Below are 21,106 nucleotides of genomic sequence, written 5' to 3' on the forward strand. Positions count from 1 at the left end.
AAGGTTGCAAAAAAGTTAAGGGGGGGAAATTATGTGTGAAAGCTCCACTTCTCTTAGTTTCTCTCCTCCTAAAGTCCTAATCATCCCATCTCAAGTAGGACCCCACATCACATGGCCCCCCTTCCCAGTAAATACCAAACATGACCTTCCACTCGAATTTTAATAAGAATTAGGACTCGAACACACTCGAATTTTAATAAGAATTAGGACTCGAACATAGGATCTCAAATGCATGAGTAACTGCTCTTAACCACTTCAATTAAGATCGACCCTATCCTAACCGATGGGTTATTCCGTTGCAAATACTAACTCTTTTTCTTGGTAAACTGTAAATACGAACTTTGAAAGATCCTATGATTAACTTACTAGAAAAAATTCTTTAAATACACAAGATTATATTAGAATGTAGTTAATATGGCAATTACCTAGGTAAGTAAGTAAAAAGCACCACACACCTTGTAGTTGTGTCTCTTAAAAGCTTAACAGTGAGAAGGTTTCTGTGTCAGGATTCATTCACCTTCAAACGCCAATTATTTCTCTTTTTCTTTTTCTTCCCATTTTTCAAGAAAAACAACAATTAATATCCCCTATCTCCCTATTTCCCTATCTCCCTATCTCTCTCCAATCTAAAAACGAGTTTCTCAAAAGATGTAAAATATTTCCCAGACATTTCTTTTCACACCTGCCAGTCACTCCCAGACTCCCAGTATTCTCGCAATCAAATCAAACCCACTTTCTCGCCAAAAAATTTCCCGGAAAAAGCCATTATTCTGCCGACCCCAAGATACGGTGTCGTTTAGCCACTGCTCACTGCCGCCTTGAATAATATGTGAATAGACGAATCAGATCATGCTGTCACACAACATTTTGGCCAAGCCTCTGATTGGAGAGCTCAACTTCGAAAAATTAAAAAGAAAGCACACGTGCACTGCCCAGACCCAATTTCACCCCAGAAATTCTTAACAATTACCACTATGAGCTGTAACCACATAATTAAGCCAACAACATAATTACAGAAATCATAATATTGTCTTCAAAAATATTAATATATTATATATATTAGCAATTAATTATTTATATAATCTTATATTATTTCCTTGTAATTTGAACTCTTTCATCTTGTTTTTCCTTATACGCTTTGTTTCATAGTACAACGCGTCCCCCCAATGCATTCCATTTTCTTTAACCCGATGGGGAAACCCGAAACCCGAAACCCGAGGCCCAGAGGCTCTCAATTTTCCCAGAAAAATTAAAAAAAAGAATTAAAAAAATAGACAAAAGTTACCGGGAAACGGATTCAGCCAGTTTCCCTATTCTTTCCACGAGCTCCGGAGACAGCTTCTTAGCCGGTTTCTTCTCCTTCTCGGGTCGAAAATTAAACCCCAAAGCATCCGACACTTCCTCGGAGCTCCAACCGGCTTTTCGGAGCGAGTCCGAGAACCGATCCGCTTTGAGGAGCAGAGCGTCGAGTACCGCTTGGTTGTCCAGCATCACCATCTCTCCCTCGAAAAACCCAGAGGCCGATACCGAGACCATGTCCGATATATCGGAGTCGCTCCATCCGCCGCGTCGCAACGCGGACCCGATTTGATCAATGTACTCGTCCACCCATTTCGGGATTTCGGACCTCGATGGCATATCGAAGAACCGCTCCGGCGACGAGGAAGACGATGAAGACGAGTTGGAGTTCCTCCGGCGACGATCCACGGCGGCGTCGCTCCAGAACTCGACCCATCTCGGTGTTTTAGCTCCGGACCCGAAACCCGTATCCAGGCTCCTTCGCGAGAAATTAGTCGACGACCCGGCCGATTTTTCGCTCACTGACCTTTGCTTCTTGAGAATATACGGGTCGGAGTCCGATTTTCGAAACAAAGACTCGCGCTCGAAGAAATCGGATAGATCCAACCCGCAACAAAAGATCCGGTTCTCATCCACGAAAAAGATGGGGTTCCCAGCCAAACAAGGGTTACAAGGAATGTAGCAATGGTTGAAGATGGGTATCAGAAGCGGAGCCCTCTTCAAAGCGGTTCGCGCGACCCGCAAAGCCTTTTCCGGGTCGGACGGCCTCGGGCCCCACGACTTGGACCAGAGGGTGTTCCGGGCGATTTGGAACGAAATCGCCGCGATCGGAAGGTCGAGCGAAGCTTTGAGATGGAGACGAGCACCGGCGGCGCGCCAGTCGGGGAAGCCCGGGCCCACCGGCAACCCAGCCGAGAGAATGGCTTTGAGGTCTGGCGGGAATGCGAACCCGAACTCCGCTTCTGCTCGGGCGAACTCGGATTCGGATAGACCCGGCTGGACCTGGATACCGGAGCTTTTGAGGTGAGATGTCACGTTCTCGGCCAAAGAAGAGAACGAGAGAAGGCCGTTTCGTACTGGAAGGGTTGTTGCGGTGGCGGTTGAGGAGGGGGTTGGTGGTCCCGCGGCGGCTCGGGCGGAGAGGCGGCGGAGGCCGGCTATGTGAGCCGGGTTCAGACCGGTCATCCTCCGGTCGACGTCAACCATTTTGGTTCGAAGATCGACGAGTTGAAATCAAATCGATTTGCTCTATGCAGATTGAATGTGGCGTGTTTGGGAGATTGATTGTCTGAGAGTGAAGTGAAAATAGGAAAAGTGTGTCTGTGTCTTAGTCTGAGTGGGAGAGCTTTTTCGTGGGAGAGAAGAGAAGAAGGACTTCGTTGTGAAAAGCAAGCTTTGGGTTATTTATAGCCGCTCTAGCGTGGGCCCCACTCAGATTTTGGTCATCTTTTTTATTTTATTTTCGGTTTTTCATTTTTTTAGTTACTAAAGCAAGCAACTAGCCTAGCCTAGTGGATACTAAATTTACTAGTTAATTGCCCTTGGATTTTCTGATAATGACCAACTCTAAAACAAATTATTTGATCATTTACGAGGGACTTCTAGTTTAAATGGTTACGAGTTGTTATCTTTGCTTTCGAGTTCCTGTCTTGTTTTCACTTTCTCATATATCTGAACATTGCTTGTATTATTGGAAAAAAAAAAAGAAAAAAAAAACATTGCTTGTATTAACAAAATAAAATTAGTTGCGTATCTAAAATGTCATAATGACAGACAAAAATGCTCTCGAACGTAAAATAAGGAGATATTTTATTGTTAAAGTATGAGTGTAAAATGTTGGTCGAATTCATCAATTAGTCTTATAAAAGAAAATAATGTGTTTTGAGAAATAATGATTTTACTATCTTTTTGAGCAACGGTGAAAAGCTAGAAAAAGTGTGGCTTTGATTGTGGCTGGGGGAAGGTTAATCACTTCTCTAACGGGATTTTGGTGCCAACAAATTGCTTGACCTAATAATTAATCAAAGCTTTTTGTGCTAATTGCTGTTTTTACCAATAAAAACAAAGATAATTAAAAGAAAGAGTTGATGCCTTCTTGGTTCTGGTAAGAAAAGAATGATGAAAATGTGGCCCATAAAGAATGATGTATTTGGTTTGACAGAAGAGATAAAGGAGAAGCAAAACCATCATCAATGATACCGCATTTGCTGTACACTAGACGTTGAATTGCTTTTCAAGTATTTAATTTAGGAAAACAAAGCAATTTTTTACTGCACCAAAAATATGTTAATCAGCTAATCATTGGTCATCAGAATAATAAGACCAGCAAGGAGATAAGATGTTCCTCAAGGTGAGGGCATCGTTTATTTTTCCTCATTCATTGCCATTAATAAATGTCTCCCTTTATTCATCTTCACACTTTCTGGGAATATCATTTACATGTAAAAATTTCATCAAAACAGATGACACGAACATTTTTATGCTACTGCTGAGTAATAAAACAATCTTTTTATTTTTATTTTTAAAGTTAATCAAATTCAGACATATGCATTCTTTGAACAAAACAATTCTGTCACGTGATCGGAACATCACCATAGACATTTTCTCAATTATGGGTGTAATATGCACGATGATTTAGCAGTCTAGTTTTATGTGATTGAAATGTCAATTGTGATTGCAACATAATGTCATTTGATCGATATCGTCTTTCAAAAAGATTTTTAAATTTTAGTTACTAAATTATGAAATAGCGGATAGTACGACACTATTTCACTTATTAAAAGGAAGTAACTTTTAGAATGAGTTATCGCTTCAATTAGTTAGGATCCAAAATTTCAAGAGTTCATTTGGTTGGTAGGGTAATATTAGACTCACGGTTACATAACTAGCTAGTCTCTACAAACAGAATATCAGAGTGCAATTCACCAAAAAACAGAATCAAATTGCAGTACCTTCACATGGATTTACATTGAGAAAGTCAGCATAAAATGGGAAAGTCAGAAACAGGGGACAGGGGATTCCTGGCAAGCAAGCAGGCCAAGGCCTGCCATTTCACATTCGAAAATCCTGTTCTTTTAACATTGGATTTACATTAGTTTGAATTTCTCGCCTACCAGTAAGGAAATGTAAATCATGTTTGAGTTCAATGCTTGATTCAAATTGAACTCTAAGAAGAGTAGTGACAAAAAAAGAGTATATATGTACCCTTTTCAAGGAATTATAAGAATAGGACAGATATTGGGATGAATTTTCTCTAATCTATTTTTTAAATTTAGTTTAGTTTGACCAGATTATGTCCCTAGCTAATTATACTTATCCGTCGGCTATTAGCTCTAATACTAAAGCATTTTACTCTCACGTTAATGGCAAAGTTTGAATCTTACTTCGTTTATCTTGTGAATTAAAAACAAGAACCATACTTAATTACATCATTAACCTAACTTAAACAGGGACTAATATGGCAAATGATCCATTAGTGTGATGATTTGGAACAAATGCTCGTTCCAAGAAAAGTCCGAAATTTGAGTCATAGCATCCATATACTATATATGTAAGTTCAATATTCTATCACCCATCTCAATCAAAAAAATCCTTAAAAAATACATGGATTATAAGAACGGCTACTTTCTCAAGTTGAGCACGTGATAGAAGCACTGATACCCCTAGACAACAAAAACAAAAACCAAATTTAAATATAATTATTAAATTATTGATATGAACGGCTACTTTTCTCAGGAGAAGGAGAAAAACAAGGCTAGGGTTAGTTAGGCTGGTCAGGTTAATTAATTCACCTGACCATCAGAACATGTGAGGTTGGCCTTGAATTTCGCTTTTTTCGATAAAGAAATTTTTGATTTTTGAATTCGGTTATTTATTTATTTAGTAGGTGGGTCAACGGTGTGATGGTGAAGTAGACTTTTATGGATGATTTTACACTGTTTGATCATATTATATTTATTTATATTTTATAATAATATTGGCACTGTAAAAATAGAAAATCATGCAGCAGGTACGTAAACGGTAAACCCAATAAAAAGAAATAGAACAAGATTAAGCAAATATCAAGTTGCAGCATCTTAGTCTGTAAGTAACTTCGACCCCACTCATATGACTTATTGGACGTGTTTTATAAGCTGCTTTTGCATGGGGCCACACGCCATGCCAACTTACTATACTAAGCAAAATCAGTCTCCATTTTAATCCACTGATTTTTTTTATTTTTTTTTATTATATATATAACCGCTGTTAGGAAGAGGGGAATCAAACTTAGGACCTCAAATGAAAACGTAAATATTCTAAACTATTTGAACTACAAGCTCGTTGCATCCACTTATATGCACTAATTAACTCTTTACGTTTAGTGGTAGTTATATTTCTTATTAAAAGAGATTCTAAATTTGAATTTCCTAATAGGTGAATGTGGTTTACAATTTGTAGGTCAAATCAAAGTCATGTTTGGCACAAAGACTTGTAAATCAGAATCCATTCCGTCGGCTAAAGGAGATCGATTTTACTTTTAACTTTGTTTTAAAGATCTTAATAGATCTTTAATTTTAGAATCAGAACCAAAAGTCTTTCAAGCCATACCGAATAGGTCAGATTGGTCTCTAAATTTGGGAGGCATGAATCATGATGAAGAGTTGAACTACATAAATAATATATATACCAATTTTTCATTATGGATGTTATTGGAAATTATTCGAGCCATTCAAATTTTAAGTCATTTTCAAAAATCACATATCCAGGCACAAAAGTCAGCTAAAGATGAGAAGCCCTTTACATACATAACAAATTTTCATATTGGACATTCAAATATTGAAATTTGTGGATGTTATCATGAATGATTCGAGTCATTCAAATTTTAAGTCACTTTCACGAATCACGTATCCACACATAAAAGTCAGCTAAAAATTAAAAAACCTTTACTAATGATAAATTTGAAACAATAACTCATCTAAAAGTTCGATCACAATTGAATGACTAAATAGTTTCTAATATTCCAATCTAGAGAATTTGTTGTAATATATATGCACACACAAAAATCTTTGACCAACTAAGGATCTTAGATTGAGAGAGAGGCAGGACTCTATTGGCTTAAGATTGGTGGTGGGGGTTGGGATGGACCATGAAGCATTGTCTCTTAACGTACATGAAATTAATACAAAAGCTGAATTAGATTCGTAGGGTTTTAGAGAGGGGACCTGCGTGGACCAAGAAATAGCCTGGTCACCATCCACATGAGAAATTACAGAGATATGTGTAGAAAACTTGTCTTCAATGGTAAAGCAAATGTCGATAGAAGATGCCATTTGCAAACAAGCCATTGGATAATGCCATTGTCATTGTATGTAGAAAAGAAGACACTGTGAGGGTCCATACAGAAGAACCCTAGAATTTCTAATCTCCAAACGAACGAGTGGACTTTGTGGGCAACCATTTTGCTTATTTGTCTTCCTCAATCCCACATTATGTTCCCTTAAACACTGATTAGTCAAGCTATCAATTCTCTTAATTTCTTTGTCTAATATCTGTTTCGTTCTTGATGGCCGCATTTGATTTGAAATGTTTGTTTTCACTTTAAATACATTTGTACAGATTAATAAAGAAGGCAAACGAAAGATACATTTGATTGACATGAGCTGATAACGTTACGTATAATAACGACGGCTCGCCTATCTCACTAATTAATGCATCACTCTCTATCATCAACAGGTACTGATTGAGACTAATGGAATAAAAATATTTGGTTTATTAATTTTAGTCCAGGCTAATTTCTTAACGGAGTTTAGCTCGGTGGAAAATGGCATATTAACTTACAGACTTGTAATTTTAAGTTCGAACCTCTATGTCACTATGATAGTGCATGTATGTGAAAAATCATGTTCCCATATAATTTAGATTATCGCTTGTATTAAAAAAATGCATACTAATTTAAATGGAAACCGTTTTTCGTTGGTGGTTTGAAGGATAATTATAGATATTTGTGCCTCATGGGTAAGGATCTAGCCTCTGGGTGGAGGTCACTTCTAAAAGAAAGACTTAAAAAACTTATTGAGGGGTAGGTCCCTATAAATATTTTCCTAATTCTTCGTTTTCTAGTTTTTAGTGGATGAACATGCATAGCATTCATGCTTATGTATTGGTCCTGTCTGGGGAACCCAAGCTAAGTAAGATAAGTGGAAATTACATGAAACGTAAAAAGTGTCAGTGTCAAAATTTTGCATAAGGTTAATTAGCCAATCAATTAAAGTAAACTTGTTTTGTCTTGACTCTGCTGGCTGCTTAGCTTTGATCCAGTCTCACAATCATCCTCATGTTAATTCAAGTTTATGTATCTGACACACACACAGATATCTAAATCCATTAATTAATCTATTAAACATGAAGATTAGTGATGTCACCATGATGCTAAGGATGCAGAAGAGGCCAGGGAGGGGAGTTTCTTAGAATCATATTTTTAAGTAATTAAGATTCAAAGATGGCGGGGACAGAAGGAGACGAGGAAGATTTGCAGTGGTTCATGGTGGTGATTAGGATGATAATATAATATCAGCGCAATTAAAAGATGGTTATGCATGCTTAGAAGAATAAAATCATTTTGTAGGGCAGGCTCTAGCCTCGTAATAAGAAGATTATTCCAATTAATTTATAGTTAATCCGAGAGAGAGATACACCATCCCATGTGCTTCACTTTCCTTCAAACATATTTTATACCTAAGGTTTGTGGGAAGAATGGGACATACAGGTGGGATTAAGAGGCCAAAAAGAAATAACATGGGATTCATTTCTTCAGTTTAGGTACAAAGTGGAAAAGGCTCCAGCATATAATAATGAATATATAAAGAAGGCTAAAAAGAGACCATCGATTGATGTCGGTTCTTTTATTAAAAGTTTGTACTAGCTAGAGGATTGTAGTTTCGGATAAATATGTTTCAAATTGAAGATATATGTTGAGGGCAATCTTATTCACGGATTGACAACATAACATAGTAAACCGTCTTGCAAATAATTATTTTTCATGCTTACAAGGTGCATGTTTTGTAAAGCATCTTTCGGCCAAATATTTTAAAATGAGACAAGGCTACCCTAACACATTCTTAATTATATTATTATATTTCCTAAACCATCACCATTAAGCAAATTGCAAACCTAGCTACATCGCTAAGACGTGGGTGGTGGGGTTTTGAAATGAAATTACTTTCACATCGAATTATAACATTCCATTACAAAGTTTAAAGGGAGTTTATGATTAGATTAGAGGCTCCCTCGTGTGGTGGTAACAATTTCTTCCATTTTTATATGACAACTTTCTCTCATAAAATCAAGTAGTAGCTAGGCAGGTATACAAGTAAAGGTAGTGTTTGATAGAAAATAAAAAGAAAAAAAAGGGTTAAAGGCGGTGTGAATATGTGAGGTTGGAGAGATATATAGGCCTAGGCATCACTTTCAGAGAGAGATGAGATGGGATGGGATCATATATACGTTCGTGTGATATGGATGGAATAAAGGCAGAGAGGTTTTAAATCTAAGCTTTTGGATGGCTACGCTTTAACAGAAGCCTCCCGTGTGCCTCACGGGATGCAAAAGATCAAAGGCCCCCTTAAAGGAAGATGCTGGCTGGATGCATCCATCATCTATTTCATGCAACTTCAACTTTGCCTTTATCTTCATCCATCTTTACAATCTTCCTTTGCTTCCCACCACACCATTCAAATATCCATATCCATCATCAAACCCTTCTCACCCAATGGTTAATAAAGTGGTTCGCATTATATAAATACGTGTATGTTATTTCAAAAAGTAATTTAAGAAACGCAATATGAAACAAGTTGTAAACTCAAATGTCCTAGATTTGAACAAGTAGATATATGTATTTAGGGTTTACCATGAAACCCATGCCCGATAAGGAAAGTTGAGTTGTGGAGTTTTTCTCTTTTCCAATATTTAAAAAAAAAACAAGAAATTTAATTGTAAGAGATGCTATTTTTGGCTTAGTTGCTTGTCCAACAATCATGCTTTAGGATGGCATGATGGGGATACTTGACCTAAAGCCCATCGTTGTAAAGTCGGGCAATGATTCAACAAAACACCAGGCTGGACTAGTTTGGACTGGTCACAGCTTTGGTGGAATTTAGATTTCTTATCAGAGCCAAAACTTACTTTGTTTGTAAAGAACCAAAAAGAGAAAACAATCATAATAGAGCTCATAATTTTGTTAGTTGCAAAAGGCTTCAACATCCTAAGATCTTGTCCTGTCGTTAAGTAGTTGACGATGTTAACTCCCATGTACAAGACACAAGAATTACGTTTGCCTTCACCAACAAAAAAGAGATTCCATTCTCCCTCAAATTCAATGCTTTTCACCAACTATCACAAGAACCTATTTGTGTTTTCTTTTTTTTTTTGGGGTCCAAAACCCATTTTGTCCCAAAAAAAAAACCCGAAGGACAACAAACACTATGGAGAAATGGCACCGTTTCAAATAAATTGGCTCAAAAGACGATTCAACGATTGTCCACTTCTTGTCCTGAGTTTTAGTCATCCCTTTCACACCTATGCGACTGCATTTCCATACTTCATCCCCTTCCTTACTGTGATACCATGTCAGAGAACTCTCTTAAACAATCTATAAATCGGATCAATACAAGACGCTTTTCTGCTCAGTTCATATAAGCGATGATCTGAACTCAACCAAATATTAAATTCATTATAAATATATATAAAAAAACAAGTCGAGCTCGAATTTTAGCTCACAAACAGTTCATTTGATTTTTATTTAGACACGTCGAGCCCAGTTTAAGCTCAGCTTGTTCGTTGAAACTTCCAAATGTACTCAAACTAGTTCCACAAACAAAGCCAGCTCAAGCAGCAATCGGGGCTGAAGCTTGAGCTTGAAGGCTATCATTCTCTACGTATAATAAGCAGGCAGCAAATACTCCTTTAAAACATGCACATCATCAAGCGTATAAGCCCATCCTATAGCAGCGACTAAAGTCATTTGTCCCCTTAAGTTTTAAGAAAGGTTCTATTTCATATTATATAGTAGCAAAAGAGTCACTAGTCTTACAGAAACAAACATAAATCATAGTATCCATTTATTATATACTCATATACAAGAAGTTTTGCATAACTCGGAATGAAACCTATGAATTTCAATAGTGACCAGTGCTCTACCTTTCTGAAAGTACAAAAATACTCCAATCCAAGTATTTGAAGTACTCTGATCACCTTGCTCAATTCAATATCCATCAATGTCTTGTTCGGCTTCGTACCCTGTAACGTCAGCTCTCTGAATCAATCTCCGGGAATATGAACATGCCACATGATGAGTGTCAGGCAACAAAAAAATGAAAGACAGTTGGGTCACCTTGGTGAGCGGGAGTACGTGCGTGAACGATTACGGGTTCGGGAGCGGGAGTGGGAACGAGACCGAGATCGAGAATAATGTCTTCGGGAACTCTTGCTTCTACTCCGACTTCTACTATCTCGGTATCTTCTGCAGTAAATGCATTTCACAATCATGGCCAAGATAATATAATCACAGAATAGTTAATTCTGACCCACCAGCCACAACCACAACATGATTCAAGTAAAAAGTGGACCTAATCCTTGGGGATTATCGGCCTTAAATTCATAGTTGGAGCCCGCACCTATCATGTATAAAAATAATAATAATAATAATAACAATAAATAAAAATCAACTACCGTGGAGGAGAGCGGCTATAGCTCCTGCTGCGACTACGACGCCTAGATCTACTTAATCGGCTTGTTTCTGCAAGTTTTTCCAGCCTCTGGCGCTCCTGCTCTCTCTTTTTAGCAATTTCAGCAGCAGTATCTTTCTTAACTGAAAAGGCAAATAATTTCATAATCAGATTATATGAAGATCCAACACAAAGTACCACAATAGCCTTCTCTACCATCACCCACATACTTTGTTTGTTCAGCTGCCTGCTCATAATCCTTTTAAGTCGTTCTTGAGGAGTTTCTTTCTTCTCCACTGGTTGCTGTTTCAATGGCCCACCAGAAGTACTTCCCTTAGTTAACTTTGCTAACGCTGAAGATGTGCTGTGAGAAAAAGAAATAAATCAACTTTGAAAAGTCGTACATATATAGTTACAAGGATATAGAAGAAATCAGGTGACAAAAGCAAGAGGAAAGAAAATAAGCATAATGGTTAATAAAGCCTCCACTGGGCACAATAACTATATTAATTTTTGGAAAGTTAAAGCATGAAGAGAGAAAAAAGATCTTTTGATCTAGGCTCCATGAGATACCTTGCTGGTGGTTTCACCACTTTAGTGCCCTTATCCTTCTCAAGGGATGCAGCGGATGCAGGATCAACGTGCAGAGCCTCAAGTATGAGACCAGTTGAAGGCCTGCAAGAAAGAAGAAGCATTAGGGATATCAGTTCAGGGAACAAAATGAGCTTCAGAAAGGAAGCCTACTTCCTTCTTCCTCTTGGCAGTTAGGCTGATAACCCTAAGCCTGATCTATTCTAAACGACAAAATTTTTCCTCAGGTAACAAAATGGGTGAAAAGCTGCAGCAGAGTAAAGACTGTCCAATGAATCTTTGCAAGAATAAAAGGTCGAGTGCTCCGACCGGTTCAACACATCGGCCTGTGAGGGAGGAGATGACGGTGGAGAAAATCCTGCACGCTTTGATTCATCCTTATCTCCGGAGCCCCCAAATTCAGTAATATATTCTATTTTAGAAGTTGCTGGTTTGCTTCGATGAGCTTCATCAGAATGTCGTCCACGAGGATATCTCCGTGAGTATGATGGTGAGTACGATCGTGATCTTGATCTGCACACAAAAGTAACAAGAAGTATGTACCAAGTTCCTTTTGTGGTAAAATACGAACATACACAGCAATGGCATAGATTTTACCTTCTTGAGCGAGGATAAGCTTCATATGTTGGACTTCGTCTAGATTCACTGCAGATATAAATAGGTGCAATCTTGTATAAGAGCTATGGAATGCAAAATTCCACCACTTGGAAACATTAGCAAAGTCAAATAAAAAGAAAATTTGCAGCTTTTACCGGTACGGATCATGGTGGAGCACCTGAGTTCCAGTTACCCGTGCAGCTTCTCTTTCTCTCTCCCTTTCTATCTGAGAAGCCTTCCTTCTTTCCTTGCGACTCATCTTCCTCTACAGATTTTAGGAAATGCAAATCAAGCAGTGATGACTACTACAACAAGATTGGCCATTTAACCCAAAGTTGTGAGAACTTACAATTGCAGGATCGCCTTTGATTACTTCCTTTTGCCTTTTCTCCTCCTCCTTAGCTTTCTTATCCATGTATACAAGCCAACCATACCTTTTTATTCCAAATTCTTTTGCTATTTTATCCATTCCTTCATCACTGCTATCATCACTGTTGAAATCATCCTCATCCTCATCTTCTTCATCATCTTCATCGTTATCATCAGGGTCAGAAAACTGAGCCTCCTCTTTTCCATCACCTTCATAAGAGAACCCCACCTGTGAATAAGAACCTTTAACGGCAGAAGGTTGTTGCATCTGAGACCTGCCACATATGCATCAAAATATAAGACATGATCCCACAAGCAGTTAAAGTATCAGTCATAACATCCTTCATAATATCACTAGCCAACAAATTGATTTAGTGCAGGAAAAGAAATAGCCACATTAGAAGACCACACCCGCAAGAATGTAAAAGAGAAAAATCAAACCTCTCAGGAGCAAATGGAGCAGTAACCCTTGTCTCTATTTCTTCATTCACATGTTGCAAACCCTCTTCATCTGTAACTGTTGACGTAAAAAGCTTAAACTGTGACAATCTTAAACTAAACCCTGTAGCTTATGAAATGTTTTGAACACTAAAGATTGATAATTTTTGTCTTTCATTGATAGAGTCTAGCATTACTCTAGTCTTAACAGATACAGATAAATATTGCACACAGAAAAACAATCAATAATCTAAAAACTTAAGATGGTGATATAACTAATTTACATAAAAATAGTCTGTAATCTACATTTAATTGAAGACATTATGATTAAAAATCAAAATAAAGTACCGACATCCTCTACGACGATGCTTAATTAAATCCCGATAACGCTCAAAATTAACAAACTCTTCTAATTCTTCCTCTTCTTCCGATTTTTCTTGAGCACGTAAGTGCCGGGACTCTCGAATAAAATCGAGAAGAGCACGCCCATCAAATCTGCATTTCACATACATACACAAAAATCAAGCTACAATTGACCCCCAAAAACAAAATTAAAGCTACAACTTTTGCTAAAAAGGATGAAAGTATTGCAATTTGTACCTATCAATCAAAACGTCCTGTTTCCCATTCCAAGGAATCCTGAAAGAAAGAAAATTCGAACGAAACGACGTCGTGTTCATATATACATATGCCATATTTCCATTTGCGAATAATTTGGGAGCAAAATTCAAGCTCAATCAAGAAGAAATAGTTAGTGAAGAGAGGCATTACAGGCCTTGCTGGTCCTCGGAGGCTTGGTAGAGGCCGTCGTCGCGGTACAAACGGCAGCGGGAGCCGACGACCTGGATCGATTGCTGCGGGTCGCCGCGGCGCTTGGCCAGGAAAACGGCACGTCGTTGAGCTCGCTTTCGAGCGGCGTCCATCATGTCGTGGACCTTCCGCTCTGACCTCCTCGCTTCGTGCCACATCTTCCACCGGTTTGTTGGATTCTATTCGGATTCCGATTCGGGTCGACTGGTTGAGTTGCGCAACTAACAGAAGAACAGAGAGCCCTAACCCTTTCTCAGTTCCCACTTGTTGCCTCGACCACCGACTTATGTCATGAGAAGGACGAGACCAGATTGACCAATAGTAGAATACAAGCTATTTGGTATTTTGGGTTTGGTCCAATGCAAAAGGTTTGGCATTTTGGGTCATGGGCCCACATTTTTTCAAGCCCAATTTTTATCCGTATGTTGCTTGTGCAAATAGTCATCATGTAATGAGGGCCTTATATATGACGTTTAGGTGAGGTCATATCTTTTAACCGTTGAATCAAGTTAATCAATTTGATCCAACGGTTAAGAAATAGGATCTCGCCTAAGGGCCATATAAAAGGCCCTCACTATGGAATTCTTATGCGCGAATATTCCCCGAGTGCAATAAGGCATTGAAAATATGTCATTAACTAAAGTCATTTAGGTTGTAAAATTAATCTATATATGTAACTTAAAAGGTGATAAAAACCAGTTTGAATCCTTATTTTTTCTTATTTTCTCTTATGGTCCACTTTCTGAATGGCTTATTAATATCGAAACCTAACTATTTCATTATGAGATTCTCTGTTTAAAGAGAGCGTGATGGAAATAGAGACACAACCAGTCCTTATCCTTGTATTAATAAGAACAAAGTAAATAAAAATTGAACCATAGATATCATAGGATGATAACAAAATGTAATCTCTAACCTGCTTTAATTGTACAACATGTTCTTTTCATCACTCAAACTTTATTGTTTGGGTACCAAGTGTGTAAGTTGGTTTCTTTCATTTCCTCTTTATCTGTCGGTGGATCCATTGAGGGACGAGTGCAGGTAGTTTCCCTCACTCAATATGGGATCCACCCATGAAGTTGCCCAGCTTCTTTGTTGTCTTCTTGGAGCCTAGGGGCAAAGTCTACAAACAGTTTTATAAAATCCTTCAAAGAAGGCTAAGGCAGGGCAAGGGGCCAAAGGAATGGCTTAGACTTGGACCGCATTAGGCTAGACTTTACATAGGCAAGGTAAAGGGTCAAAGGAATGACCAAGACTTGGGCTGCATTTGGCCAGACTTTACAGGTTCTTTACCCCAGGAAGGAAAATTCATGGATCTGTTTTGTAGTTTGAATTTGATTCTTGTCTTCTCTTGGAGTTGGTCTTAGTAAACTTAAAAGTCCAGCTTTGCCACTACACATTCTGGCTAGTCTTTTTGTAAGTTCCAAGTTTCGGTTCTATAAGCACTCTGTCATTATTGAGAGAAGGGCTTGGTTCTTGAAAAAAGCTGGAACCTGTTAGCTAGGAATGATGGGTCTCCTTCCAGCTACCCCAGCTAATAAGTTTGATGAAGGAATCATCTTCTTCTATATGGTCCTTGTTTGTTTACTACTCAAAAGAAAAATATCAAAAAGCAATTCCACCAATAGCTTTGGCTTCTTAAAAGAATTTAGGTGACGCTTGCTGCGTGTGGATCATTATAAGAAACCCCACGACGTACGGCCATGAAACTCAATGATGTATGTTAACTTTAATTTGAATTATTTTGTTCAACAAATACAAAACAAATGCATCGAAAGGAATTTTCAACTTTCAAATGTTCTCTGGCCAAGTTTTTCCGCCGCTATGGTGGTCTTGCGCTGACTAAACAAGTAGAATGGAAGTAGTGCTTGTGCTTTTGCATCAAATTCAAAAAGACATGGGACACCTGACATGATGAACACCACACTTTAGGGTTTGGCATGGGAACAAAGGGCTACAAGTCAACAAAGCTCAAAAACACACAGTCAAAATTGCCAATTAGAAAATAATAATCATGATTTAGAAGAAAAAGAAAACCACCTTCCATTCTGCTTGTTGGTCAAGAATAAGAGGAAAAAAAAAAACAAGCATGGCATCCACCCCTCTTATATGATGTCGTTTTGCCCATGCTTTCTGGAACTTATAAAACAACACTGATTTGCTGGGTCAATATACAAACCTAAATATCAAGCAAATATGTCACACATTATTATTATTAATTTTGTACCTAGGTCGGTTGCATGTGTCACATTATGTATATAGTATATAGATTAAAAAATTAGGAACTGTGACCTAAAATTAATTTAACAATTAATCTATTTTTTTAATCTGGAAATTAAGCCGCCAGGGCCTGACAGACAGCAACCTCTTGCAGGCTGCTGGACATGAAGGAATTGACATTTTATAGATTAAGTTTGATTATATATATATAGTTACTAGTATATTAATGCGATGATTAAGCTAACTCAAGCTTAACTTGTGAGTTATTTGCCCGTTTTCTTATCGATGGATACTCTTGAGTATACAAGTGGGGAAACAAACGTAAGCATAAATTGTGAATTAATTATGATGGCGTGCTTTGTCTGTCAACCAAACTATACAAGTCAGCTCCTCCTCCTCCTCCTCATGTATTATCATAATCATGATTAACCATCATCTCATAAATTGACCGAGTTCATCTTCGATCAAGTAAAGTTTCGGAGAAAAATATGTATAGCATTCTAAAAACCAGAAATCACAAAAAGAAAAAGGATGGTAGTTTTAAATTTGTGTGATCAACCTTGCTACCCACTCCTATCATGAAAGTGAAATAAAACTAATGCAATATATGAACATTAAAATGAAACTAAACTAAACTGATTCATATGTTAATGTCATAAACTAATGCACTAATTTAAGCATCCCCTTTCCATCGTGTGTGCCAAGTCATCCAAATTGTGCATCCAACCCCACCCTCAAGCTGAAGCCACCCAGCTTAAACTACATATATATGCTAGTGCGTGATTGACTTAAGATGTCGCTAGCTAACATCCTTTCAGTTTTCGTCGCGAGACTATCAAAGTGATAATTACCAACACAAAAGACCATTTGTGTTAGGGATTGGGGATTACGTTCTTATCCTCTAAGCATAACCATTTAACTTCTTGTCATGGCTCCATCATAAACAAAAATTGGTTGTTGCAATTTCATCTCGAACCCTGTTAGGGTTTTCTCAAATCTACTACTCCACCTAGAATGGGCTTTATGATTTCCTCTCAATCTCTAAACCCCACAGACGGAACAATTTTGAGATCAATCATTAACATAGGCCTTCCTAGCATGATGCAAGTCATTGAAGGTAAGGTAACCAATATATCAGATGCTTAGTAAAGTTGTAAATGATTAATTAGGTTTAAGGGACTGTTTGATCAATCATTTAATATTTACTTTCATTTAACTCCGTCAAGAATTTTTTTAGGTTTAACCACAAACCAATTTCTTCCCTTTATTAACGTCAGAACATTTCCCGCGAAGCAAAACAGAAAAATCAGTGAAACTCTATTTTTTAAAATAAATAAATAAATAAAAAAAGAAGAAAACGAGTGAAAAAGGAAGGAACAGATCATGATGACGCGGACCAACCAAAGCAAAGTCTCTGCTACTACTGGGTCCCACCTCACCTCACCCTCCCTTCATTCCTTCCTTCCCATATAAACCTTCCTCCTCATCAAATAAACCAAAAACGCCAAACAAGCGCATAAGCGCTCCCCCAAAGCCCCAGCGCGCGAGGTCCCTCCGACCCCCCCACCACGCGGGGGGTGGTCGCTGAGCCCATGTCTGAACCGCACGCGCCGCCTCCTCCGCCGCTCTACAAGCAGCACTCCTGGTCCCCTGACGCCTACCGTGACGAGGCATGGCACCGCCGCAAGAAGATCAACGGCAGATCGAAGCTCCAGCGCAGCAAGAGCGTCACTGACGAAGACCTCGACGAGTTGAAAGCCTGCATCGAACTCGGGTTCGGGTTTAACTCGCCGGAGTCGGATCAGCGGCTCGCCGACACCCTGCCCGCTTTAGGACTTTACTACGCGGTTAACAAGAGTTATTACGACTCGGTATCTCACAAGTCTACGACGACCCCAACGTCGTCGTTTTCGCCAACCCCATCCGAGTGCGACTCGGTGCCCTCCCCCGTGGGCAGCCCGCATACAATCTTCGGACCCGGTATGTGTATTTTCATGCGATTCCAAAAACTGCGTTGTATTTATTTTTTGATTTTCCATCTGATTTTGGATCAAGTTCAGTTCTTTACTTTAATTTTGTGGGAATTATGAATCTGATTTTCTGTTTGTTTCCCGGGAAAATGGAAATGGGGTTGAAGGAGATACGCCGCAGACGGTGAAGGCGCGGTTGAGGCAGTGGGCCCAGGTGGTTGCTTGCACGGTGAGGCAGAGTTCTTGAGCTGATTGATTAATATATGTAACCAAACCAAACCGGAGTTATGAATGTAACCAAACATCAACGTCAAAAACTTGGTCTGTGATTATTGACTGTGATCTTCCAATTTCCCACCGACTTTGATGGATTAAAAATAATAATTAGGAGGGATTAATTTTAATTTTTTTATATATTTTCAAACAGTAGTTGTAATGTGAACCAACTTGTTGTACTGGGATGGATTGACCTTTTGCTTTTGGTTTCTTTAATGGGTAATTTCGCTATGTTCTATTCTATTTGTCTGCTCTCTTTTATTCTTTTTTTTTAAATTATATTTTTTCTGTTCTTATTTAGTATTCAGTACAAGACTTGTGTTGTGTCTGAACCCAGATGTAAAAAAGGTCAAATTAGATGCTTTGTTTGAATGTTTGTGTCTCGTACTTTGATCGAATATGTTCTGTAATTTCCTCTTGACAAATTATATAATACACAGTACACTCCTAATAAAACATGTCTTTTATAATGCAATGGAGAATATTCTTGTTCGAACTAAAACCCTTTTTTCTAGAACATTCCGTTGTTCGAGATATCACGAGACATGTTGAGGTGGCGTATCGAATTTAGTAAATAAGATTAGAAGGTTCAAGGGGGTTGTTAAAGAATGATAAATTTGTCTTTTTACTTTTTCGTGGTTTAATTAAGGAAACTGAACAAGAAAGCTCCTATCTGTCGTACTTTTAATGGATACAGCTCGGCTCGTATTATTTCTTGTAGGGGAAGGCAATGAAGTGGAACCGCTGAAGAAGATTCTCTTCATATGTTATACTTTCATGTTAATCCATCGAAGTTTAAGATATCTTAAAAAATTATTTTAATTGGGATGATAGAGTTTAGTGTTAATCAAAACGCAAGTTACCTTAAAAAACCATTCATTCACTTTAACTTTTGTGTTTTGTTTTTTTGTTTTCCATCCGTCAATTGAGGTAATTTGAGATATTTTTCAACATTGAATATTTAATATTAAATATTTAAGAGACATTAAAAAGAAACATATGACTAAAATAAGAGCTAGTTGATACTTCAACATGTACGACTAAATTAAAAGATAATCGGCACTTTAAAAAAAAGGATTAGCACTAATAGATCTTGTCGATGTCAATCTGAATTGGTAACATGTGCAACAGATAGCTGGCTGGCTCCAACAAGCACAACCAAAAGCACTAAGCCTGGTCCTTATCATGGCAAAAGAGTACTAAAAACATGCACAATGCAATTGCCCTTTATGCATAAATCATACTGTGACTGACTGAAAATGGGACTTTTTTTACCGCGTAAATGAGAAAGAGAAATTCGAATTTGAGACTTTTTTTATAGTAAGAAAAAAAAACACCATTAAAATAAAAATTAATTTCAAATTTATAATTTAACAACATAACATCTCAAACTGGTTTAACAAAATGAATAGGCCTTGAATATTGATACGAGCAATCAAGTGTTTTCAACCATAAGTGGCCCAGTCATCAAGATGTCCAACCAATATTTGCCCATTGTGGGCCAACCAGGGCCCATAGTTGTGGACCTGTATAATCATAAAACTCAAGAACAATAGGCCATCATATTTCTTCCTCCCCAATTCTGCAACACAATAACGTTGTACACTAGCTAACACAATAACGTTGCCCATGGCCATATGATCTTAAGTTCTTTCTCAGGTGACAGAGGGAGGGGAATCAGGGATGGTTCTTAGTTTCCTAGCTAGCTCTTAAGTTTCAACTTTTTGGGAAGCATATTATGATCCCACCTTTTCTATTATATGCTATGTTACTATGTTCTTTTTTCTCTGTCCATGCAGCTGTTTTATTTCTTACATAAGTGTTCCATAAGGTTTATTGGGCTACATAACCCGGCAGCATCTCTCACGTCATATAAAATTTCATTTGATATACACTCCGATACATGCGAGTTTTTCTCTATATACTTACAATTGACGATAACCTTTTCAAGTTTTATCAATTACAAAGAGGTGTATATAACCCAATTGTTTTTAAAATTTGCCTTCCTAATGTCGTGAGTGGAAAAAAGAAGTATTCCTAACTTTCCCTGTCCAAATCCAAATCAAAATGCATATCCAGAGCATGTGCATTTGAGAAACACACTTGTTCTTTTTGGGTTTTGATAAGGTACCCAAAGTTATAGTGGACCCAAGCAAACCAAAAAGCATTGAAATATATTTCAATTTCTTGCTAGGGCCCAAAAACGAAGAGGCCAGCGTGTGCGTCTATGTCGTGTAGCAGTTCATCTTTCTGCCCTTTAAGATCCATTCTTGATAGTTGACTAAAATTATTGTCCTGTTAAAATCACTGTTGGTATAAACCCTTGCTAAATGAATCACTGTTTGGTTAATAGTGGTGGTTGGTAGTTTTAGTGCGGCTTTCTGCTTTAACGTGTTAGTTTGTTGCCATTTAAGGATTGGTAATTCCGATGTCTTGTTGATGTCTTTGATTATACTGGTGAAGTTTATTTTTGATAACATAAAAAAATCATTACAGATGCCCTTATCTTGTTATATTATTTTATCAAAATTCAAAATTATACGTTGAGACATATTTCTGAAAAGTCAATAGTTATAATTGACAATTTGACAATCCATAATGTGTGACTGTCTACCACTGGAACTTTCCTATTGATTTGTTGATATTTTTTTCTTTGCACTAAACGGCACAGATTCAAAGTTAAGCAAGCATAATATTTCAATTTCCCTGTATATATAAATTGCTCAAGTTGCTAATAAATAAAACCAAATTGCTAATTGTAAAGGGCTTAAATCCTTTTCTCAAGCTTTCAAAGTTGGTGTGAGTTGACATTCGCTTCTTGCTTATTCCTTTGGA

General features: G+C 37.8%; 3 protein-coding genes across 4 annotated transcripts; 1 reads left to right on the forward strand and 2 right to left on the reverse strand.

Moving 5' to 3' along the window:
• Positions 1-1,027: 1,027 nt before the first annotated feature.
• LOC110766355 (uncharacterized) lies at positions 1,028-2,668 on the reverse strand. Its single transcript, XM_021969674.2, has one exon. It carries the CDS (start codon positions 2,503-2,505, stop codon positions 1,282-1,284), a length of 1,224 nt encoding a protein of 407 aa, XP_021825366.2. The 5' UTR covers positions 2,506-2,668; the 3' UTR covers positions 1,028-1,281.
• Positions 2,669-10,362: 7,694 nt separating this feature from the next.
• LOC110766136 (CLK4-associating serine/arginine-rich protein) lies at positions 10,363-14,106 on the reverse strand. 2 transcript variants are annotated; one of them, XM_088244441.1, is made up of 13 exons: positions 13,767-14,106; positions 13,596-13,634; positions 13,348-13,490; positions 12,999-13,074; positions 12,538-12,832; positions 12,344-12,453; positions 12,189-12,236; positions 11,901-12,104; positions 11,574-11,675; positions 11,231-11,364; positions 11,005-11,143; positions 10,667-10,792; positions 10,363-10,572 (listed from the first exon to the last, which is right to left on the reverse strand). In XM_088244441.1, the coding sequence occupies exons 1-13, from the start codon at positions 13,961-13,963 to the stop codon at positions 10,548-10,550; spliced, it is 1,638 nt and encodes a 545-aa protein (XP_088100567.1). In that variant the 5' UTR covers positions 13,964-14,106; the 3' UTR covers positions 10,363-10,547. The 2 variants fall into 2 exon arrangements, with proteins under 2 accessions (XP_088100567.1, XP_021825111.1); XM_021969419.2 differs by having other exon boundaries at positions 10,667-10,795; positions 13,767-14,105.
• Positions 14,107-17,507: 3,401 nt separating this feature from the next.
• Positions 17,508-18,514, forward strand: LOC110765637 (uncharacterized). Its single transcript, XM_021968805.2, has 2 exons — positions 17,508-18,005; positions 18,163-18,514. Exons 1-2 carry the CDS (start codon positions 17,618-17,620, stop codon positions 18,240-18,242), a joined length of 468 nt encoding a protein of 155 aa, XP_021824497.1. The 5' UTR covers positions 17,508-17,617; the 3' UTR covers positions 18,243-18,514.
• Positions 18,515-21,106: the final 2,592 nt, after the last annotated feature.

The sequence above is a fragment of the Prunus avium genome, chromosome 7, assembly GCF_965620075.1.
Source record: "Prunus avium chromosome 7, drPruAviu1.hap1.1, whole genome shotgun sequence".
NCBI classification, from domain to species: Eukaryota; Viridiplantae; Streptophyta; class Magnoliopsida; order Rosales; family Rosaceae; genus Prunus; species Prunus avium.

Coding starts and splice junctions, on each gene's coding strand:
- LOC110766355 (XM_021969674.2), bottom strand. CDS start 2,505: ATGGTTGACGTCGACCGGAGGATGACCGGTCTGAACCCGGCTCACATA.
- LOC110766136 (XM_021969419.2), bottom strand. CDS start 13,963: ATGTGGCACGAAGCGAGGAGGTCAGAGCGGAAGGTCCACGACATGATG. Junction 13,491..13,595: donor CAGGACGTTTTGATTGATAG/GTACAAATTGCA, acceptor TGTGAAATGCAG/ATTTGATGGGCGTGCTCTTC. Junction 11,144..11,230: donor CAGGCAGCTGAACAAACAAA/GTATGTGGGTGA, acceptor TTGCCTTTTCAG/TTAAGAAAGATACTGCTGCT.
- LOC110765637 (XM_021968805.2), top strand. CDS start 17,618: ATGTCTGAACCGCACGCGCCGCCTCCTCCGCCGCTCTACAAGCAGCAC. Junction 18,006..18,162: donor GCATACAATCTTCGGACCCG/GTATGTGTATTT, acceptor ATGGGGTTGAAG/GAGATACGCCGCAGACGGTG.